At 40.1% G+C, this 21,308-nt stretch overlaps 1 protein-coding gene across 23 annotated transcripts in view; it reads right to left on the reverse strand.

Annotated features, from left to right (window-relative positions):
• Positions 1-269: 269 nt before the first annotated feature.
• PCBP2 (poly(rC) binding protein 2) overlaps positions 270-21,308 on the reverse strand; it is a 22,096-nt gene continuing 1,057 nt past the window's right edge. Inside the window, exons 2-15 of one of the 23 annotated variants that reach the window (XM_006756985.2) lie at positions 19,820-19,972; positions 19,239-19,262; positions 19,116-19,148; positions 18,473-18,589; positions 16,322-16,453; positions 15,271-15,399; positions 14,233-14,307; positions 12,307-12,399; positions 11,202-11,243; positions 9,868-9,940; positions 9,329-9,367; positions 8,327-8,379; positions 7,246-7,415; positions 270-733 (exon numbers count right to left, since the gene is read on the reverse strand). In XM_006756985.2, the coding sequence (XP_006757048.1) occupies positions 697-733; positions 7,246-7,415; positions 8,327-8,379; positions 9,329-9,367; positions 9,868-9,940; positions 11,202-11,243; positions 12,307-12,399; positions 14,233-14,307; positions 15,271-15,399; positions 16,322-16,453; positions 18,473-18,589; positions 19,116-19,148; positions 19,239-19,262; positions 19,820-19,888 (1,086 nt within the window). In that variant the 5' untranslated portion in view covers positions 19,889-19,972 and the 3' untranslated portion in view covers positions 270-696. Of the gene's footprint in view, positions 734-4,004; positions 4,682-7,245; positions 7,416-8,326; positions 8,383-9,328; positions 9,368-9,867; positions 9,941-11,201; positions 11,244-12,306; positions 12,400-14,232; positions 14,320-15,270; positions 15,400-16,321; positions 16,454-18,472; positions 18,590-19,115; positions 19,149-19,238; positions 19,263-19,819; positions 19,973-21,308 lie in introns of those variants that run through there. The other 22 variants (XM_006756984.2, XM_006756983.2, XM_006756982.2 and 19 more) reach the window with 22 other exon arrangements.

A 21,308-nucleotide genomic window follows, 5' to 3' on the forward strand; every position in this document is an offset into this window, starting at 1 on the left:
TGACTGCCTATTCTTTACAGATAAATCCTAGGAAAATGTAACCCCCAACCTTTGAAATCAAGGGCACAGCCAGCTCGCTATAGCTACTAGTCACCTTTCAACGCAGGCTCAAGAGAAAATCCAATGAAGGGCTACTGAAATAAATAAGAATGGAGTGGTAAAACAGAGGAAACATCTTAACTGGAATAAAGGCTTATATTCAAAACCCAAGCAGGGTCCTTGTCCTTTGAGGGATAAAAGGTGCAAAAACAACAGCAAGACAACAGGAATAAAACCCACATGAATCACTGTGGCATCCAGTTTCTATTCACAAAGAAAAAACTCCAGTCCATCTTTTAATTTTTTTGAAAAATTCCTGACATTACAGAACTAAACTGAAATGTATTAATATTCCACTCTTACATTTCCATGACAAACAAACAAAAAAAAATTCATGAGCCAAAAAAAACACCAAAAAAAAAAAAAAAACAGGGAGAAGCTTATAAAACTAAATATGGATCTCAGCATTAACAGCTGAACAGAGAAAGGAATTAAAACGCTTTAATTAAAAAATCACGAGTGGATGATAAAGTGTGTAGAAACTGAAAATTTACAAACTATTTAAAACCTGGAATCGCTGACTGTTCAGAAACTACACAGATGGATCATGGGTGGTGGTGAACAGCAGAAAGGGATTATGGATGAATCTGCATTGTTCTAGCTGCTCCCCATGCCACCCGTCTCCGAAGAAAGCCTGTAACACAAAACAAGAACTCAAAGTTAGTTTTTTTAATGCCCAGCTGCACCTCAACTCCAAATGTTTCAACCTGATTGGTTGGTGAACTGTGAAGTAGAGTTTACGTGAAACAATCAGGTTCAGTAGCAAGGTTTTCTGAATCAGCAAGTACCATGTGCGTGTAACCCCTGCAATCGAAGAAACTTCATGAGGGGAAATTACCTCAGAATCAAAGGAAACTGAGAAGGCTGGGTTACCAAGTGTGGGCGTCCCTCAAACTATGTTCCTCCAGAACCTTTGTAGGAGATGTTAAACACTTTATAGAAGTACACCGTGACAGTAGGTGTATCTTTTTCAAGTCACAAATCATGGAAGCAATGGTTCTTTACTGCCGAGCTTATTTCCAATCCTCCTAAAATACTGACAGAATAATTTAGGAAACATTTATCTGAAAGTAGCCTCACAAAGCTAGTCTGAAACAGATTTTTATTCTAGAACAGTCCTGGGTTTCTCTATCAATAAAGGCAATTATTAACTATTAAGAGATAATGAAGTTTCAAATGCTAAGAGATGTCAAACAGGTAACAAGTATAGTAAGGATCAAGAATTATACTCAAGCTATAGTTTTTATGGTTTTCAGAACTTAAAGGCGGAAGCCAAAATAATTTGTTTCAGCAACTCTCCAGAAGCTCCCAAATCTGTGGTCTTAAGACAAACATACCGGGCTATAATGCCTTTGTTTGAAAACATCATTTGAAGCCCTGGAGTCCAATTTTGAGCTTTGAAGGAAAGGTATGTAGGCATTTGGCCTGCTTCTCTGATATTAGGTAGCCAGCAAGACTTAGTTTCCATTTAAAAGAGAACTAAATCTTACAACTGAAATTTCAGTTCATAAATTTATTTCACAGACTTTAAAATGACTTGTCTAAGTCAAAGGAGCATGAATATTTTCCCATCTGTATCTCTTCTACCACAATGAATGCCCAACAAGCTGGCCAGCTGGCTAGAGAGGCAAGAAAAACCAAGGCCAAGATAAATGGGTCTTTCAACTATGAACTAGTATTTTAGTCAGAAATTGTTATTTCTACCTGGGTATAAAGGAGAATATTGTGTTCTTAAAGAGAGTAGATCCTTGACAATGCCAAAATGGGATATCTAGAATAATGTAAACAACAGGCCCTGAATGAAAATTTAGGTGGGAATTGCTGGAAACAGTTTAGATCTAGGACCTAAAAGAAATTAAATTGATGCAAGAAGGTGGTGGCACTATGTCACCAAAGAGTTTAAAAAGAACTCTTCATGCACACAGCCTGAGCAGGATTGGAAGAGGGAGCAGGTATAAGGGAGATAAAGAATAGGAAAACCCAACAAAAATATTGTTAAGGACTCTATGTGATGGTAGTCAGCCCCTTAAAACATCTGGATTCCTTCCTAGCAATCTTTCTTTAGGAAGAACTTATTAGGTGAAGAGACCTTCTAATCAAGAACTAGATAAAATAAAACCAGGTACCTGGGTGGAGATGATTATCAGCAAGATTAAGTCCAAACTACAGAAAGAGCTTACACCTAAGGGAGAACTGGACTACATGATAAAGGAGCAGCTATACCAACCAACAAGAAAAAGTCTATGTGGACAATTAACTAATGTTTGCCCCTCCCATCCCATGCAGACTTGGGGGACATGTAAAACGAATTCATAGGCCCAATCTGGGATTGAGGGCCACACCACTAATGTAGTATATTGCAATACTCATGAACAATTTGTTTTAACACTATAACATAAACCAAAGGGACCCTGCCCGGTATGGCTAAATGGTTAGAGCAGTGGTTCTCAACCTTCCTAATGCCTCGACCCTTTAATACAGTTCTTCATGTTGTGGTGACCCCCATTTTCACTGTTACAAATTGAACATAATTAAAGTATAGTGATTAATCACAAAAACAATATGTAATTATATGTGTTTTCCGATGGTCTTAGGCGACCCCTGTGAAAGGGTCGTTCGACCCCCAAAGTGGTCACGACCCACAGGTTGAGAACCGCTGGTTAAGAGCATCAGCCTACACACCAGAGGGTCTCAGGTTCAATTCCCGGTCAAGAGCATGTACCTGGGTTGCAGGTATGATTCCTGACCCCAGTCGGGCACTTGCGGGAGGCAACCAATCAATGCCACATCAATGCTTCTCTCTACCTCCTCCCTTCCATTCTCTAGAATCAATGGGAAAAATCTAATCCCCGAGGAGTGAGGATTAAAGCAAAAACAAAGGGAATGTGGGAAAAGGTCATCAGGGAAAAAAACCTCTACACTGGTGCTTTGGGAAGAGCATTATACTTTCATTTGCCCTGCAATTTGTATTCAGGTAGAATGTAATCCTACCAGATGGCTTAAGCCACTATACCTACATTATTTCTACCCTTTTATGGAGAGAGAACTATGGTCTTGGGTAAGAAAAATAATAAGGCTTCCGGGAGATTAAGTGCATTTTTAGTTGTTAGTCCTCACTCGTCATCCCTGTGATTTGCAGATTTAAGTTTTCTTAGGGCCTCTATTTTTTTTTAACCTGATAAATGAGTAGATTGATGAATTACAATTGATATTAATGGTTCCTTCCAAATTTAAGTCTATAATTCTCTACACATGATAAATTAAGGAGGTTGGTGGGGGGACAGAAGGGTATAAGCAAGGAATAGAAAAAAAGATAAAGTCTAGTAAATTAGGGATGATTTAGGATGACTGGACAAAATCCTATCAAATTTGGGGAAATGTCACAGGTTGGTTAAGATTTACCCAATGTCATAGGAAGAGGACTAATGCTAATTCAGAGGAATGCAGACATGCTGGCAAACTTGAGACTTAAACTTGCCTCCCCATTCTTGGTAAAGAAATAACTTCTTTGAGTAACCACTCATCAGCAGAAACAAGCCTGGGATGGACACCCCTGTTACTTGCTGCTTTTGGCAAGGTAAGGGATCTGAGAAATCAGAGAAAGTAATCTTCACTAAGTAAACTTTTTGCCAATTATGGAAGACCCTCTGGATTTAATCTGCCACAGGCCCATCTCCCTTTGTGATGAATGACAAAGGATTACAAAATTAACCGGGGATACAAAGAGGTCCGGTCAGTTTTATAGACTCCCTAGTCAAGCCACAGGTCACAAATTCCCACCCCTTTACACTTCACAGCACACAGTCAACTAAGGTTCTTACTGTGGCAACTTTATTATAGCTAGAAACACAAATCTGGCCAAGGCCAGCTGGTAACTTAACCATTAAATAATAATAATAAAAAGATTAACGGAGAAGCTTTTATTCATTAACACAGAGCCTAACACATTGTTATATTGCAAGGCAGAATAAAGCTACAAAAAAGTAACAGAATGAGAAAGCAAGAACTGTGGCTCTAGATAAAATATTCAACAAATCAGACTCAGAAACAGGCACTCAGCTGAAATGGCCTAAACCTACACACCGTTACCATTGCCCCCACCCCCACCCAGTTATCCCCCAAATAGTAAAAAGGAAATGTCACAAGCTCACAATTGTTTGATTCTCACCAATGTTAACAAAGGAAAACAAAGTGAACCAAGAATTGCTTGAGGGAGTGCCTCAAGATATGCAATCAGTAGGGGGAGAATCTCTGTTTCTCGCCTTTCAGTTTGTTAGTTACACATGGCACGGCAGAGGTGGTGGTGGTGGTAGCTGAAGCCCCGGTACCCTTAGCAGCAGACACAACATTTAGAGCCAGGAGAGGGATGGGTTTCATGCCAAGCAGACTGGAGACACAAGGGGCGGTCGGAAGAGGGTTGGGGAGGCTGGAGGGTGCGTCGGAGGTCCCCGCTGTGGCGAGCGAGGGGGTGGTGGTGGAGGAGGAAGAAGAAGAAGGGGTGGAGGGTTGAGAGAGGTTGATGCTGAGGTGATCAGGGATCGTGACGGAGGCTGCCTGGGAGGAGGGTTTAGCGTTTTCTAAACTGTAACAGAGGAAAAAAGGAACAAAAAAAACCGGGTGGGTGGAAGGGAAGACCACAAAAGGGAAAAAGTACAGGACAAAAACCGCTTCAGTTATCAGTGTTTCTGGTTGCAAATTAGGAAGACCTAACACCAACTTGTGACAAGCTATCTCCCTTTTACCTTGTATCCCACCCTCTAAAAAACTGTATACCTGCCAAATTTCATTCCACAGTGCTATTTAAAATTGCTATGGTGAAGAAAATGCTCATAGACTGAAAAAAGAAATACATTTCCATGTATGACATATTGATCCAACCCAGAGGTCAGAAAGGAATGATTTCAAGTAGAAAATGAAAGCACTCTATCTCTAAACAAGAAACAAATGTTTCAGCCACCAATCACTTGTGAAGCCTTGGGATAATAACCCACAGAATTTTTTTAAAAAATTTACCCTGTAATTAATATGAAATGTTGCTTCCATCTCCATTGCAAACTAACCAATATATTAGGATGGACAGGGGAAAGAGACCAAAGTAGGTCAATGACTAATTTCAAACCTGAAAGAATGTAGCATTTTCAAAGAAAAATGCTGAGAACAGAAGCATAGATAAGAACTAAGGAAGCTTCATTTCTGGTGAGGGGTTATGATGGTGGTGGGGGGAGCTATTTGTTTTGTGATTGACCATATTTGCAATACAGACCTTACAGAACTGGAAGAAACTCAAGCACTGCCAAAAATTTATGTTCAGGAAGTAAAAATACTGTTTCTATTCCTAAAATAACTCCAAATGACAGTAATGACCTGCAATTCCCAAATGAACACACATGTCTAAGTCAGAACTTCTTTAGTCTGTCTGGAAAACCCAATCCAAAGGATGAACTCTTCAAGGGCAAGGAGGCTCCTCTTAAGACTCCATTTTGTCTATGTAAGTCCAGGACAGCTGCAATCCATAAAGGAGGGGATAAAGGAACCCAGACTGCCAGAATCAGGCCAGAAATGCTCAAAACCATTACTGAAAGCATAGAAATATTTCTTGCCTCGTATTAACAATAAAACCAGTGTGTTTTTTGCATTCAATTGGGCTAAGATGAAAAAATGAAGACTAAGCGTTGTGCACTCAGAGTCCTTGCTTTGATGTTAACTCAAGCTTCAAGAGGTTTTGACCGAAATCCATAGCCTAAATGGTTTTATTAAATAGGATGATCATGAAGAGGAACTAAACCAGGAAACTAAGTTCTGCTTCCTTACAATGTAGCCACTGACCTAATATAGAGGGTCAGGTAAGAAGGTTGCATTTCAACACTATCTGACAATATTCATGGCAAGCCTACCAAAAGAAAATAACTTCCAGCTTCCACTTAACCATCCCCAACTAGAAACAAGAGGACAAAACCTTTGTCAACAGCTTCTGTGAAAAGATTACTACCATTTGAGTCTGAACATTAAGAATTTGATGTGCTCGGTAGCTGAAGAAAAAAGCAGACCCTAACATAGAGAAGTCTTTTCCACCTGAAGATTAGTAAATACCTCATGACATAAAAAGACTAAAGGGGGCGGGCGGGGGACCAGAACCACTACTGAGGAACTGATAAATTCTTAACCAGGGAATAAAGACCATGGAATAATACATGTTAGTGTAAGCATGACAACAATATAAAATTCATACTTATATGAATCCCTTTGTCTTGCACTAAGATTCAAAACTAGAATGCACAGAGATCAAATAGTTATAGAGGTAAAAGCAACTAGACAAAGGCTACATAAAATGGATGGCTAAGCTTCTTGGGAAATGGGCTAACACTGGCTTGAAAATGTTAGTAAGCAATGAAAATGTGACATAAGCTCTAATGCTGAAAAAGCAAGAAATATTTTTTTAATGCCTTGTAGGATGCCCACTGGACTATAAACAGTCCTGCTACACTCACTTATTTAGTAACATTAGCTAGCTTTGGATAAGGAAACTACAATCTTGGGAAGTCATTATTGAATGTGATGGTGGGGAAAATTATTTCTGAAATATTCCAAAACCTGTGCCTCCGCTTTCCCACAAGCTCTGAACAATGAAACTCATTTGTGATTTGAGAAAAATTCATGTTTTCAGAATAAAAGGTAATAGCTACCCCCAAGAAACTGCCTTGCTGTCACATTACCTCATTATCCTTATTTCAATTAAGGGTACTTTGAAGCCTAAACCCAATCAGTGAAAGAAACATTGGGCTATATGACATGTACAGCAAAGTCCCACATTTGAGTCTAAGTATGGGTGGCTCCAGCCAGAGCACCTGACCTATTGCTAAAGACACAGTCCCCAACCTTTCCACTCCCCAAACCATGAAGTCGAATCCGAGCATTCTATCCTCCCCGCTTCAACCTCATGCAAACTTACTACAATCTGATTCCTTTTTCTGCTACACTAAAAATGGATGAAAACAGGGCTAGACTTAAACTTCTCCCCCATCTCCATCTATCCCCACTCCCATCCCCCAAATAATCCCTCATTTAATAATACATTTTAGCTTTCCCCAACACACACATTACTTGTGTGTTGACATCACTAAGACAAAAAAGGCAGGGAGCTCTTACCTGACATTGATTAGATATTGAGCCAGGCTAATGCTGGCAGCAGATCCAGTGATGGTAACCTGCCTATCAGTAGATCCTTCCACTGGGTTCGCAATTTTGATCTGCGCCCCAGACATTTGATGGATCTCATTGATTTTGGCGCCTTGACGCCCGATTATGCAGCCAATCAGCTTTAGGGAGAAAAACAAGAATGCACACCAAATTAGGAATAGCATGGCTAGGTCCAAGAATTTCATCCCACCCCTCCAGTCTTCTATAACTTGGGTCCATGAACAAGGCAATGGAAACTACGACTATCTGCATCCTACACACTCCACTCATACTCCAGACTGAGTTACAGATTGTGCTCAACTCTTGCCTGTTCTTTTGTCAGAGCCAACTGAGCCTCCTGACTCCAACATAGCCAACTGAGCATAGCTCATTTTCTTAGAGTAAATCCAAAGACAAAATAAAACAGAGCCAAGATAACAAACCTAATTTATCATAATAAACCTGGAAATAAAGGTAAAGGTATCTTTGGGTTTTGGGGCAACATAGATATCTAAAACTCATCCTGCCGGGATTACCACTTTACTATAGATTTTGGCTAATTTCTAATGTTTCTACCTTGAGAAAAAGTAAAAAATTGGTCTATATTTGCATTGTCCAGTACTGTAGGTACCAATAAAATGTGATTATTGAACACATCAAGTGTGGTATGGCTAGTGAGATTGAAAAATTGAATTTGTTTTGTTATTCTTAATTTAAATAGCCACATGTGGTTAGTGAGTACCATATTAAATAGCACAGATAAAACATCCAAAGACCACTGCTTTAAGGATAAGGCTTCAGATTCTACAAGAAACAAAGGCAAACAAGAATTTCTACTTGAGATAAGAAGGTTCTCTCTGCCTCATGAATACCCAACAAGTGTAACCAATTTTCTCCATCTATTTTTATTCAGAATTCTAGATACTATAAACTTTTTAATTTGGTATCTAAAGCAATTTTCGTTCCCTAGGCCTTGAAAGTGGCTAAGACTTCTATTCTTTAAGCCAATTCTCTTATTTTCATCCCATGCAACCAAACTAACTATACTTACATCATTTGGAATGGTGAGTTCATGAGAAGTAGTCTGAGCAGATGCATCCAAACCTGCTAAAAGACAGAAGAGAGCAAGAAAATTCAATGTGCAGCATACAAACCCCAACTGATTTGCACATTAACTTAACAGAAGGAAACAAACTGGAAACCCAGCATTGGCTGTTGGGATTCATCACTAACTTAGAAACCTCAAAGAGTAAAGAGGGGTAGATGGGTATAGAAATAATTCTGGAAAGATTCCTCTGTACACTCAGGAGAGCTGATTTCATACCATTTCCTGCAAAGCCCAGCTTATTAGGGTGTAAGGGAATGGAAGCAAGGGGAAAGTGAGTGTGGTATCCTTAAACAGGACCAAAATCTAACCAAGTCAGTCCTTCTGCACTTCTCCCTTTTTCTTAGAATTTCCTGCTGTTGTGTTCCAATTTTATCTCACCTGATGCTCACTAGCACCAGTGCCAATATCATGCCTGTTATTGGTACCACAGACTCTTGGCACACATGCAGAGTTGCTTTAAATATACCTGTATCAGATTAACAGTGCCTCCCCCCACCAACCACACACAATCTTAACCTACATTTGAAGGTCAGAGAGAATGGCAGTCAGGTGAGGGAAGTTCATTTCTCCAGATTTATTCCCTGTCTTTTGCTCAATTGCTCATTAATTTGTTCTGGTTTTTATTGTTTTCCAAAGAAAAAGAAAAAGAATCTAATCAGCAAACACTCTTAACCATCTATAATGGCACCTGGACTGGACCAGGGCAGCTAGCTAAGTCTCAAGGCTAGCCCTACTCTCAACTGTGGTTGCTAAATTCAATACTTTTAGAAGGGGGTTGGCCAGATCCATCAAGGGACCCTCAGGGGCACCAGGCCCACCCTTTTGCTCTCTCAAGTTCTTTCTGCCATGTGTATGTTGCTGGTATGTCATGGGCAGTGAAACAAGACTCCCACCAGTTTATTAATATAACAGTAGAATACTACAGATTTTTTTTTTAATCATTACCCCAATAGCCTTTCACCTCTGGAGAGCTGGATTCAATGCCTGTTAAGATACAAGTGAAAATGAGTTTGGTGGTCTCATCCTAACCCTATCGGACAAGTTATTCCTTATACAAAAAAAAAAAGCCCAAAACAAAACAAAACAAAAACAAAAAACACTACACAATTTGGCACAAATGGTTTGTTGTCTCTACCCAGGTCTGTGAAAGCTGGTGGAAAGAAAGGGGGTGCCAATCAGATCAAAGGGGCAGCAATGAGAATGGGTTAGAGGAAACGTCAGCCTACCCTTTGCCTGACAAGCATCCCCTGACTTCACCCCAAACCTTCCAGGCCTTTTTTTTTTTCTTTTAGAATAACTCATCCCATATGAAAACCAAGTTAAACACATTACCTCCTTTGGTTTAGCCACAGAAGATAGTCAAGTTTAAACCAGCAGGATGCTGGGTAACGAAGTTTGTCTTAAACAGATGTCAAACTGAGACCTTGGGGCTGGCCTCTGTCTTGCACTACACCTTACAAAAATAAACACTGAGGTATCCATACCACTGAATCCGGTGTTGCCATGCGTCATGGGAAAATGAGACTGTTGCATTGCCAACTGGTGCAGCTTGGTCAACTGCAGGGAGGAAACAGGAGAGGTTGGCATTAGAAGAGTAACAGAGCCAGGGTTCAAGAGCATTCAAATTTGAAAAAGCAGAGCTCCTGATGATCCTCCAAAGTTGTCTCTACTACTCAAATTACAACAGAGGGTAAGGATGGGGCTTACCCTCTGGGGATAGACAGAATATGAAGGGTTAGAACAGGAATCAGTACAAGAAAATGAATGCCATTTTGGGTGTGTGAAAAGAAAAGCAGCAGCACCCACCCAACAACCATCCCCTTGTAGGCTATTTAATGAAGGTGTTTGCAGCCATTGCCAAAGTTGCCTCAGGGACAAGCAGACAGGCTGGGTAAATAAACTGTGCAGTGGTGCTAGGGAAAACACACCATGCAGGGTTCTGTCAGTATTGGGTAAAGGGAAGGAGATGGGGGTAGGGGGTAGGAAAGAGACTGTAAGGAGGAGAGAGATTAAAGATGATACCAAATGGGTTTTAGTCCCTCCCCCACTACTAGTTTTTACAGCTATTTTTCTTCATGTATATAAACTGTCTTGGTTGTTGTAAAATAATCCCTCTTCAAGTGTACTTCCCCTCTTGGGCCCTAACACTAACCAAGAGCCAAAGTTGAACTTCCCTAGTCTAATGCTCAGCACCTAAAAGGGTTAGTAAGGATAAAGGAAAAGTGCAGAAAGAAATATCTTTAAACAAAAGTCTGATTATCAACACTTTTTAAATAGGAATTTTTTAGTGGCAAGGAAGGTTTCATTGAGCTGAACACCCAAATATTCAGCTTCCTATCCCACCCTGTATAAATAAGCCCCTTTCCTACCCCTCCGGATGCTTTTAAAATTACTATCTCAAATTGAGGAATATCCAAAGACAAAACCATCTCCCACCCCAACCCCAATTGAAGACTCCATACAGAGATGCACAGTCCACTGTTAATTTAAATTATGCCCAGAAATAGACACAATACCATGGAACATTTCCCTTTTAGAAAGAGTAATCTGGAACAGGCAGGAAAGTAGAAACTAATATTCTGCCAATCATAATTTCCAGGGATTAAATGTCAAAGGTGCGGCAAATAGGGTGCCATTATACCCTGATTAAGGATTATTTAAGGGTTGAAATATGGGATTCATCTTATGAGGAAAACAACTTAATATTGCAATTGTTTTAAGACCCAACTCACTTCTGCCTACATGGAGAAGAAAGGAATGAGACAATTTTGGATGGGAGAGGGAGCTTTTCAAAAGAAGAAGTGAAAACAAAACTTACATCTGGCTGTGGAATGGCATACTGTCCTTGAATGGTATAGGCCTACAAAAGGAGGAAAACAGTTCCTATTAAAAAACCAATCACGGACAGCCACCCAGTTGGGAGAAAAAGACATTTCAACTAGCCAGGAAGCCAGAGTTGAACTAGAGAATGGGGAGGCCAAGATTGAGGCAGTAAATGATATCTCACAAATACAGTCAGACCCAAGTTGGCCTTCTTTGAACCCTAAATATGACTTATTCTGGGAAGCTTTTAAAGGGAGCCATGGCCATGTTCCCTGCAATCAAAGGCAAAATACACATCAGTTCCTAAATGAAAATATGAGGAGTGGGATTAAGCAATGCCTGGATTGACAAGCCCCCTTTTTTCTTCCTATGTACAAGACAGCCTGGGAGGAAAATGATCTCTTCCCTCAAACCACCCAACCCCTCTACCAACCACGGTGTTGTGAATGATTTGTTTGCACAAACCTACATGGCATGTTTTGAAACACTTCCCTTTCCCTATTTTATTTTTCTCTACATCTGCCTAAAGACCTTTAAATGCACTGGAAGCTAGCTTAGTCCCTAAGTACTAGGGAGGTGACCACAGAACACACACACACAAAAAAAATCACTGTGTTCTAAGTCCTGCCTTCTCCCACCTCCCCTTAATAAAAGGCACTTGCAGCTCCCACTACACCCTCCTCCCCCCACACCATAACCTCAGAAAAAGCTGGGACTTCAGGGCAATGGGGTTGGGAACAAGGAGTAGGAAGGGCAGGGAAGGAAGGAGTGGCTGGCTAAAAGGATATGAGATTTCTCACATCAGTGGCCAGTACCCCCAAAAGTGCACCCAGGTAGGGGTGGGAAGGTGAAAACGGGGGAGGAGTGGGATATAGGGAAGAGGGGTTGAACAAAAAGAAAAAAAAAGAGAGTTGGTGTTACCATCTGGTGGGCTACGCGGCCTGTGTGAAATGAGGTGTGGGGGGGTCAGTCCAGGTCCCCGTGGACAGGTGGTGTCCACAGCACAAAAATCACCAGCGTCACTGGCCCCCCGCGTGTTGGCAGTCTCGGCTGAGGCGGAAGGATTGAGTGAGCCTTGGAGACTGAACATCCCCTCTCACCTCTAGAGGTGGTCCCTCCAGGTCAGGGTTGAGGCACATGGACGGGGTGGTGTGGGGAAAGCTCGCACTGTCGCTGCCTGTGCTGTACCTGTCCTGTGGATAAATAGAGGATTTCAGTCTCCAGGGCTGTCAATCCGGCACCTTGTCACCAGCATGAAATTCACATAAAAAAAGTTGTTTAATTTTTTTCCTTTTCCTTTAAAAAGTAGCTCACAACACAATTTGAAACGAGCTGCAATCAGTCGATTAAAAAAAAAAAGTTACCTAGAGGCAGGTTTCACACTGCACAATTGGGCTATTTTCAGTAAGAATAAAGGGGTAAGGCAACAGAGCTGATGCCAGCTCCTGGTCAGTGAGGGATTAAGTTAAACCCCTATAGAGCCCACTTTATGACAAAGGAACAAAAGACACAGGTCCATCTGTGGGACATTGCATGAACTGGTCCATTTAAAAAAGCTCATGGGAATAATCCATGACAGGGCCACTCGTGGGATAAACTGCAAGCTTTTAGAGGGTGGTCAACTGAATAAAGGAGAAGGAGGGAGGGGAAGCAAATAGGAAAGAAAGGGAAAGTGGGTAAGGAAGGGAAGAAAAGGGAAATGAAGAATTGTAAACAGAAAGGATTGCTGTGGCACAGCATGGGACTCTTTATAAAGGGGAGTAGTAGAATCCAGAAGAGTAGGAACCTGGAGTTCCTGGGGAGAAGGGAAAAAACTCCTAAAGCTAAAACTTGCTACACTGACTCTGGCTGGGCCTTTGCTTATCCTGCCCCTAACCAAACTGACTGAAAGCCCTTTGATCAAACCAGTTTGTACATGGCTAGCGTTAAAAGCAAGGTACTAAATTGTTTCAAGGTAACACTGTGACATGATTAACTTGTGAAAAAAAATCCAGAACTACATGACAAACTAAGTTCCCCAAAACTTGGTCTATTTTATGCCAACTCAACAGAATATGAAAGTTTATGCTTCCCCAGTTTAAATACAAGATGGGACTAAATAATTGTGCTTGCAAACAGGACAGCCCCATGTGGGTAAAGATATTTTGAGTAAAGCACTTGTTTAAGGCAGGTACCAAAATGAAGATCACTATTCCAACCTGAATCCCAGTATTTTAAAAACTGACCTACCTACTCCTCAAATACTAACCAACAAAGGATAAAACTACCATGGTGATCACTGCTTGTGTCATAAAAATCTAACTTCATAATAAACCATCCATGTGCCAAGGATCAAGTGTTTAGGTGAGTGAAGGGGCTGCTTTAGTGTTCTTACTCAAACACCAAAGGTCAACATCACCACTGCCCAACATGCTCTCCCCCTTCTATTCTTGCACACTGAATCATTACCCCAGCTGATTTGTTATATGCCATGTGGGTTCAAACCAGTGTTTATGAGGTTAAGAACCTGGGGGACAATACACTGGAGTTTGGGAGTGAAGGGATAGGAGTAGGGGAGGTGAGGTGGGGGGAAGGGAAGTTTGTAGGACACTCAAGTTCTGGACCCCCAATTTTGAGAATACCATCCAGAATCTCCTTCAGATGTCCAACTCTTTGCTACCTTTATTCAGACATCTGAAGAATACCCCATACATAAAATAAATATGGATGGGCTGGGGATAGGTAGGGTAGTGATACTGAAGCAATTTAACCCTTTCTTCTAAGCCAACCCACCTTAAATTACCAAGTAAATGACCTCTTCGAGTGCCTACAAAACTCCCATTGCCTACTAAAAATTAAATAGGGCTTGGCATTCACAGCTTTCTCCAGTACAAAAATATAAATAAATAAAACTAAAAGCAGGTCAAACTATGGCCAGAGTACAGGTTTCAGCAAGCATGCAGAGTGGCCCGATGTGCTGCTGGCAAAGTTGACATTTCAAATATAAACCTCATTCTCATCTAGCCCAGCAATAAGAATTTTCTTACCTGACCACCTGCAAAGATGACTGGTGAACTGGACGGCTTGGGCCGGTACGGGATGGTCACGCCCTTCGGGGGGGACTGGGAGAGAGTCAGAGGGGAAAAAAACAAAAAGAGATAAGGTTTCAAAGCTGCTTCAGCTGTGTGGCTTAAGCTCACACAGGTTAGTTAAATAGAAAACTGTATTTCCATCCCCTCACCTACCAACGTTGTCTTTGGCTAGATCTAATCTGAAATCATCTGCAGTTATTTGCCTTTAAAGTAGTAAGATGGTCCGTGGACTACACAGCTCACACTAATTCTCATCAAGGCAGATTCCCCCTGTAATAATTTAGGCATTATTTCCATGTTTTCAAATAAGCCTAACGAATACGAAAAACCTCTATGTGTACATATGTACATTTTAGTTGGAGACTTTTTAGTATAATACAGACACTGTCTATAAATAGTCCAAAGGCTCAATATTTTTCTACTTGTAAATTCTACTTTCCTTTGTTGCCAAGATGGGTCCAACTCCATATAACAATTCTAAAAAGGCTTACTGTCTCTTAATTTTGCTATTCTTGCTTTAATCAAATAACATATACCAGGACCTTATGTCAGTCATAAGCACTATTTTGATTTATTTTTTTCTATACAACTACCACTTTGAATATAATCCTGCCACAAAACACAGAAATTTAAATGTTTCAAAGTTGAATGTAGCAAAAATTCTGTAATCTAAGAGGCAGCTTAAATTAGAATCTCAGAAACCCAGATACATCTTTTATCCACTCAGTCCAAGTAGTGAATCTTCCCCTACCAACCCCACTAGAATTGCTATAACCCAAAAGATCACAGCTACTTAGCAGTTTCTATTTTTTGCTCAGACTATAAGAAAAGCCAAAGCTGGGGAAAGGAAAATATGAACTCAGGGATCTTCTTCCCCACCCCCATTGGAGGCTTCTAAGAGCCTCACCTAATTCTAGTCTTACTAAATATAAATTAAGCTGTCTCCCCTAGAATCACCCTCCCCCCATCCTCAGCATGAGCCTGAGGGCTTACCTCCAACATGACCACGCAGATCTGTTTCACACACTCAATGATGGATTGCGGAATGCCAGCAATAGTGATGGCCCGCTCAGTTGAGTTGGGGAGCATATCCCCTGCCACCTGGACTTGAGCTCCTGTACTCTGGGGTAAAAAGAAATTTAAAAATCAGAGAAAAACAGCTCATACTTACTCTTCCAATACCTCCCAGTAGCAACTTTAGAATCTAAAGATCAATAGACACTTACCCCACCTCCTACCTTACCCTTTTTGACTTCCCTTCCCACTCCTCCCTTTTTCCAGTTAGGACTGTTTAATCAGTTATAAATAAATTAGCCTTTGAAAGCCAAGAATAAACCTGAATAACAGTCTAAATTTAACCTGCTCTCAAGAAAAAGGCCCTTCAAGACAGTTTCCTTCCAGCTAATGTTAACTGTGGGCCATCAAACAAAATCCCTACAAATCTCACCCATCTTTCATTCGTATTAATCAAATATTTATATTAAGCCCATTTTATGTCCCAGGTGCTAAGAATACATCGATGAACAAAACCAAAATCCCAGCTTTCTCCTGGTATTTATAATATTGAGGCTCCCAAAAACTCCAACTAGTTTTCTTTTAGGAGTCATTCAAATTTCATTCCAACATACAATTTGGTAATTCCCAGATATAGTTAAAAGCTTCCATAATTCAGTGTAACTTCCACAATTTAAGAGAGCAAGATTACCACTACATCCCAATATACCTTCCAATATACTTTCCCATTTTCCCCTCCCTATTTAGAAATTTGGCCAAGGAAAATATTTGCTACTATTATATATCAAATTGTAAACTCTTTAGACATAAAAGAATTATGCAGATTCATGGAAAAGTTGTCAAATAAAAAGATCAATTGTACAATACTTTTCATCCCAATATAGTCAAATTATAATCTTCTAGGACTATTTCTTTAATAATAATCTTCACCTCAACAAACGCTAACTTTTCCTAGTCATACTTAAAGCTAATAGGAAAAGCCGCATTTAGAATACTTAACAATTCAAAAAGGAGCACAAAAGTTACCAACCTCTCTTATTTCCTTGATCTTGCAACCACCTTTCCCAATGAGAGAGCCACACTGACTAGCAGGCACCACCAGCCGCAGGGTGACTGGGGGTCTACTGGCAGCTGTGCTATTGGTCATAGAGCTGCTGATGTCCTACAAGAAGAAATTAGTCAGAACACCAAAATATAACGTTTCTTTTTTAAGGAAGTTTTAAAAAAAATGCGTTTTTATTGATTTCAGAGAGGGAGGGGGAGATAGAAACACTAGTGATGAATCAATCAATCATTTGCCTCCTGCACACCCTCTATGGGGGATCAAGCCTGCAACCTGGGCACATGCCCTGACCCCCTGACCAGGAATAGAACCGTGACCTCCTAATTCAAACTGAGCCACACCAGCCGGACAGAATATAACAAGTTTTAAGCAGATCCCTTGGAACCCATAATTGCCATAAAAGAACCACTTACCCTTAAATAAAGGACATATTATATATATCACGATCCACCATCAACAAATGCCCAAAAATGTCCCTTCAAAATAACTATTTCTGAAAAGATAAAAACACCTACAGACTTCCTCAGAATTAGCCCTATATTTATTCATTCACCCTGGGGAAAGGAAATGTTCTTGGTAGAGGAAGAAAAACAATTAGTTTTGGAAATTAAAGAGTTATTAGAGGCCAAAGGAAATCAAGATTGAAGTCACGTTAAATAAAATATTAAGGTGAAGTCCTAATCGGTTTGGCTCAGTGGATAGAGCATCGATCGGTCTGCGGACTGAAATGTCCCAGGTTCGTTTCCAGCCAAGGGTATGTACCTTGGTTGCGGGCACGTCCCCAGTAGGAGATGTGCAGGAGGCAGCTGATCGATGTTTCTCTCTCATCGATGTTTCTAACTCTCTATCCCTCTTCCCTTTCTCTCTGTAAAAAAAAAATCAATAAAATATGTATCTATTTTTTAAAAATATTAAGGTGAAACAATGCAACCCCAAGTTCAAATAACCAATTCTGTCCTCTTAGAAACCTAGAAAGATTAAATAGTATACTTCTATATACCATTATTTTAATTTCTTGGTAATGTTACCATTGTACAAGTAATGAAATTGAGCCTGAGTACTTGTCCCAATCACATCTATAAAGCTGTAGATTTAAAATTATAAAATCTATTGGCCCCAAAGCTCACAGTTTTCCCCATAACAATGCTGCATTCAAAAATTCATGGTTTTAATCTAGTTAGCCTTTTGAAAATTAACTAGTTTAAATATCACTACCCAGCCCTAACCTTTATATAGTAGCTAGACCTGGGAATTGCTTAAATATAAATATTAAAGTCAAGGACATGTTTCTTAGTTGGTTCAATTACGAACAGATTTTCTGAATGTTTTTTAAGCTACAAGTTCTGGATTAGCAGGGTCTTGTAGGTCAAAAGGTTAACATTTCTGATCTTGGCAAGGATAAGATTTCAGCCACCATTAAGTATCCAAGGACCAATCAAGCAGCAGCCAGAAGCTCCTCTGCCTGTGGTGTCAATTAGAGATTAGCAATATTACGGCAGAAGGGAGAAGAAGCCAAGACTTAAGACCTAAGGCGATGGTTAATGGCTGTTCAGTGAGGTGGCTTGGTGAACAACAAAAAACTTCCTTCTGCCAAAAAGCTTGAAATCAATATTTTGCCTCTGATAACCTATAAAACATTCCCTCCCTCCTAGCTCCGACACAAAATTATCAGATTGATTTTTTTTAAAAGCATAACTGAACCCCGTGCTGGAAGATATTCGTATTTATAAGGTATATTAGTGTTCAGCATGACCATTAATTAAAAGCACATTAATCTAATTCACTCAACTATGAATTGAGGACAAAGTTTACCAGTGCAGTGGTGGCATACCTTAAAAACCATTGGTCAATAAATAAAAATAAAAGATGCTGCTTTTTTAACACAATTATTTTACAGGGAGCCCCTGGTAATAGTCAAACTATTTGTTTTAATACTCAAGTGACTTATTTTCTAAACAACCAAATTTTGGGGATGCTTAAGGGGAGCAAAGAGCCCATCTACAGATTTTTATCATCGTCTGTCCTGAAAATTAAAAACTCCTTTGAAAATCAGTAAGGTATCTAGAAGCAATTATAAATGAAAAAAATGAGAATGAGGGAGGCAGGAGAACAACAAACCTCTTCCAGTTTGTCAATGATCATAGCGAAGGCTTTGAAGATGGCATTAGTGGGTCCAGCCAAAGTGATGATTCTCTCAGGACAATTCCCTTCTGAGATGTTGATACGTGCACCACTCTGGATAAGAAATAGAAACATGAGGTTAAATAGACAAAATATCTAGCATATGTAGATACAGAGACCCCCTAAATAAGATGGGCAAGGAGCTGCCTATATACATGATCCTGATACTAGGTAATGTCAACATCACTACAAATACTGTACTATGTTTGTCCTCAAACAGACTATAGAAATTGCCTTAAGCTCTCGCCCTTGTAGCTCAGTTGGTTAGAGCACCAAAGTTGTGGGTTTAATCCCCGGTCAGGGCACATACAAGAAGCAACCAATGAATGCATAAATAAGTGAAACAACAAATCAATGTTTCTCTCTAAAAATTAATAAATTTAAAGAAAAGTTGCCTTAAGTCATGAATGAATTAAGACGTGCTAGAAATACATTTCCCAGCATACTATTTGTGACCACAAAGCCAAAAAAAAAACCTTCTTGAGACCTTCCTCCTTCTAAGCTCTCCTTAAACAGAATTTTTGCTTTTAAGTTTTTAACTTCCCAAGGTAACAATTCCCCAAATCCCCCCATAACTCACCTCCTCACGCATCTTCTTAACTGATTCTCCTTTCTGTAAGAGGAAAAATCAAGAGTGACTTAAACTGCTATTTCAACCCAGACTGACTAAATAGTAATTAGAGTGGAAGTGAAACTATCTTACCTTTCCGATGATACTGCCAACTTCCTGCAATGGAGAAAACTAGTGTCAAATACAAGGAAACTCGAAGTGCTCGTTATCATGAAAAGAAATTTTTAACTGTCTACAGTAATGAAAAAACTAAGAATTATTGGAAAGGGGAGTGGGCGGGATTATTCTTTTCTTTGCTCAAAATGTTAAGTGAAGCTCTCAATAAGGAATAATAATGCAGGAGTGATTAAATGCTGTGTGTTCAGTATAAGTTATTTTAAAATAAACAAAAACCACATCATCCACCCTTAAAGTTTCCCAAAATTGCAGGGACAATCTACCTATCACAAGCTATAGCAATCTCTATGAGAAAAATCTTATCCAGGGATGACAGTCTTTGGCTCTAGGCTCTAGATAAGCCTTTCCTGCTCAGTGGAGCTTCCCAGAGAAGTCTGTCCATTTTCCCACTACACTCTCATCTACTCTGCTAGAGAAGAGTGCTGAAAGCCAGACACCCTACAGTGCTAATCTGATGAGCTCCAACACACATGCCCTCTCTTCCTGGCCCATCCCCTAGCTGTTACGACGACCCAATTTCCCAAGCTGGTGCATACCTTTCCATGCATAAGTAGCCGGATGGTGAGAGTGACGTTTAATCCACCTTCAATCACACCGGTGTCCATGTCGAGCAGTATTCTGGGGAGCTGGACTTTGAGTGGTCAAGTCTTTGGTCACTGGTGGGGGGGAGGGAGGGTGAAAGCCAAGAACTGAAATACAAACATGACCCAATGAGAGGAGGAAAATAATAGAATATTTCCCTGTTATTTTCACCACTATTAACGTTTTCAACCTGACTCTTCTTTAAATGACAGCCTTTCATTTGGCAGGCTTGTATATACCCAGCAAAACTGCAGTAACAACCCCCATTAACAGCTCAGGTTCTATTAAATATGGAAAGCGACTTTGTCGTCTCTCACTAATGGTCGGGTTTCTGCTGACTCTCAGGATGAGGAAGATTCCTTCAATTGGCAATGGTTCTAAGGGGAACTGCTGAACGTGCACCAGTCGTCCTTCACCAGAATTAAACTTCAATAGGATACAAAAACACTTGGAAATTATGAGGGCAAACCTCAAGCTAACCAACTACAACTGAGAGGGCAAGTGGCCTTCTGCTACCCTGTTAGGGAGCAGCTCAGGCTAACGGCTAAAGAGGACACATGTAAATTCTCTTATTAGTAGCAATTTCTAGGTAAATTGAAATGAATCTATCATTAAAAGTTTGTGTTGATAAATGACACCAAATAATTTTTCAAAGATTTACATGAACAACATCACTGAAAAAGGCATCATCTGAAATGCCCTCCATGTAGGCTGATGTTCCATATCCCCCCCTTTAGAAATGGCTCAATACATTCACTAAGTATAGCCTTCTCCCAACCCAAGTTGATAGTCATTCAGATCTGAAAATTCCTTTGTTTCTGTGTATTAACCTTTGTTACCACTCAGTCTTTATTCAAGTCTCTTAAATTTTCTTGCAATCAATCAAAATAAAACTGGTACTGCTAAAAACTTATTGTGTAGTTGTTTTGAACGAGCCTTTCCTACTTAGGAAGCCCTTTCCCCATCTATCCTCTATTTCTTAGCATTTCTGTTTTAGAACATTGACTATGTGAAGATTTGTTTTGGATATACCTTTGCCTACAATACCGCCTTAGGATCTAAAATTAAAGTGGCAACTTTAAAAAGACTCTCCCCAAAGTTGTTAAATTTCTCCAGTGGCATTTCTAGTATCCCTCCCTTCAAAACTGAAAAAGGATCTCTTACAACTAGTTTTTTCTTCACAAAATTAGCCACCGTTTTAACTTTGCTCTACACAAAGCCCTTACCCTAGTACTTGTGTTTAAGTGGCTGCCAGACCATTCTGTATATGGCAAGCTGCCCCAGAGTGTGCCTGCCCCAGAGTGTGATTATTTAAAAGATGGGCTTTGCATCCCCAAAGCACTCTTCACCCATTTTCAGAATAATTAATTGCTGGCAAAATCCCAGAATTCAACAATTTTTAATCATGGAAAAACAAAAGTGCTGTGGGGGTGGGGGGGGGGG

Source organism: Myotis davidii, unplaced genomic scaffold, assembly GCF_000327345.1.
Source record: "Myotis davidii unplaced genomic scaffold, ASM32734v1 scaffold233, whole genome shotgun sequence".
Classification (NCBI taxonomy): Eukaryota; Metazoa; Chordata; class Mammalia; order Chiroptera; family Vespertilionidae; genus Myotis; species Myotis davidii.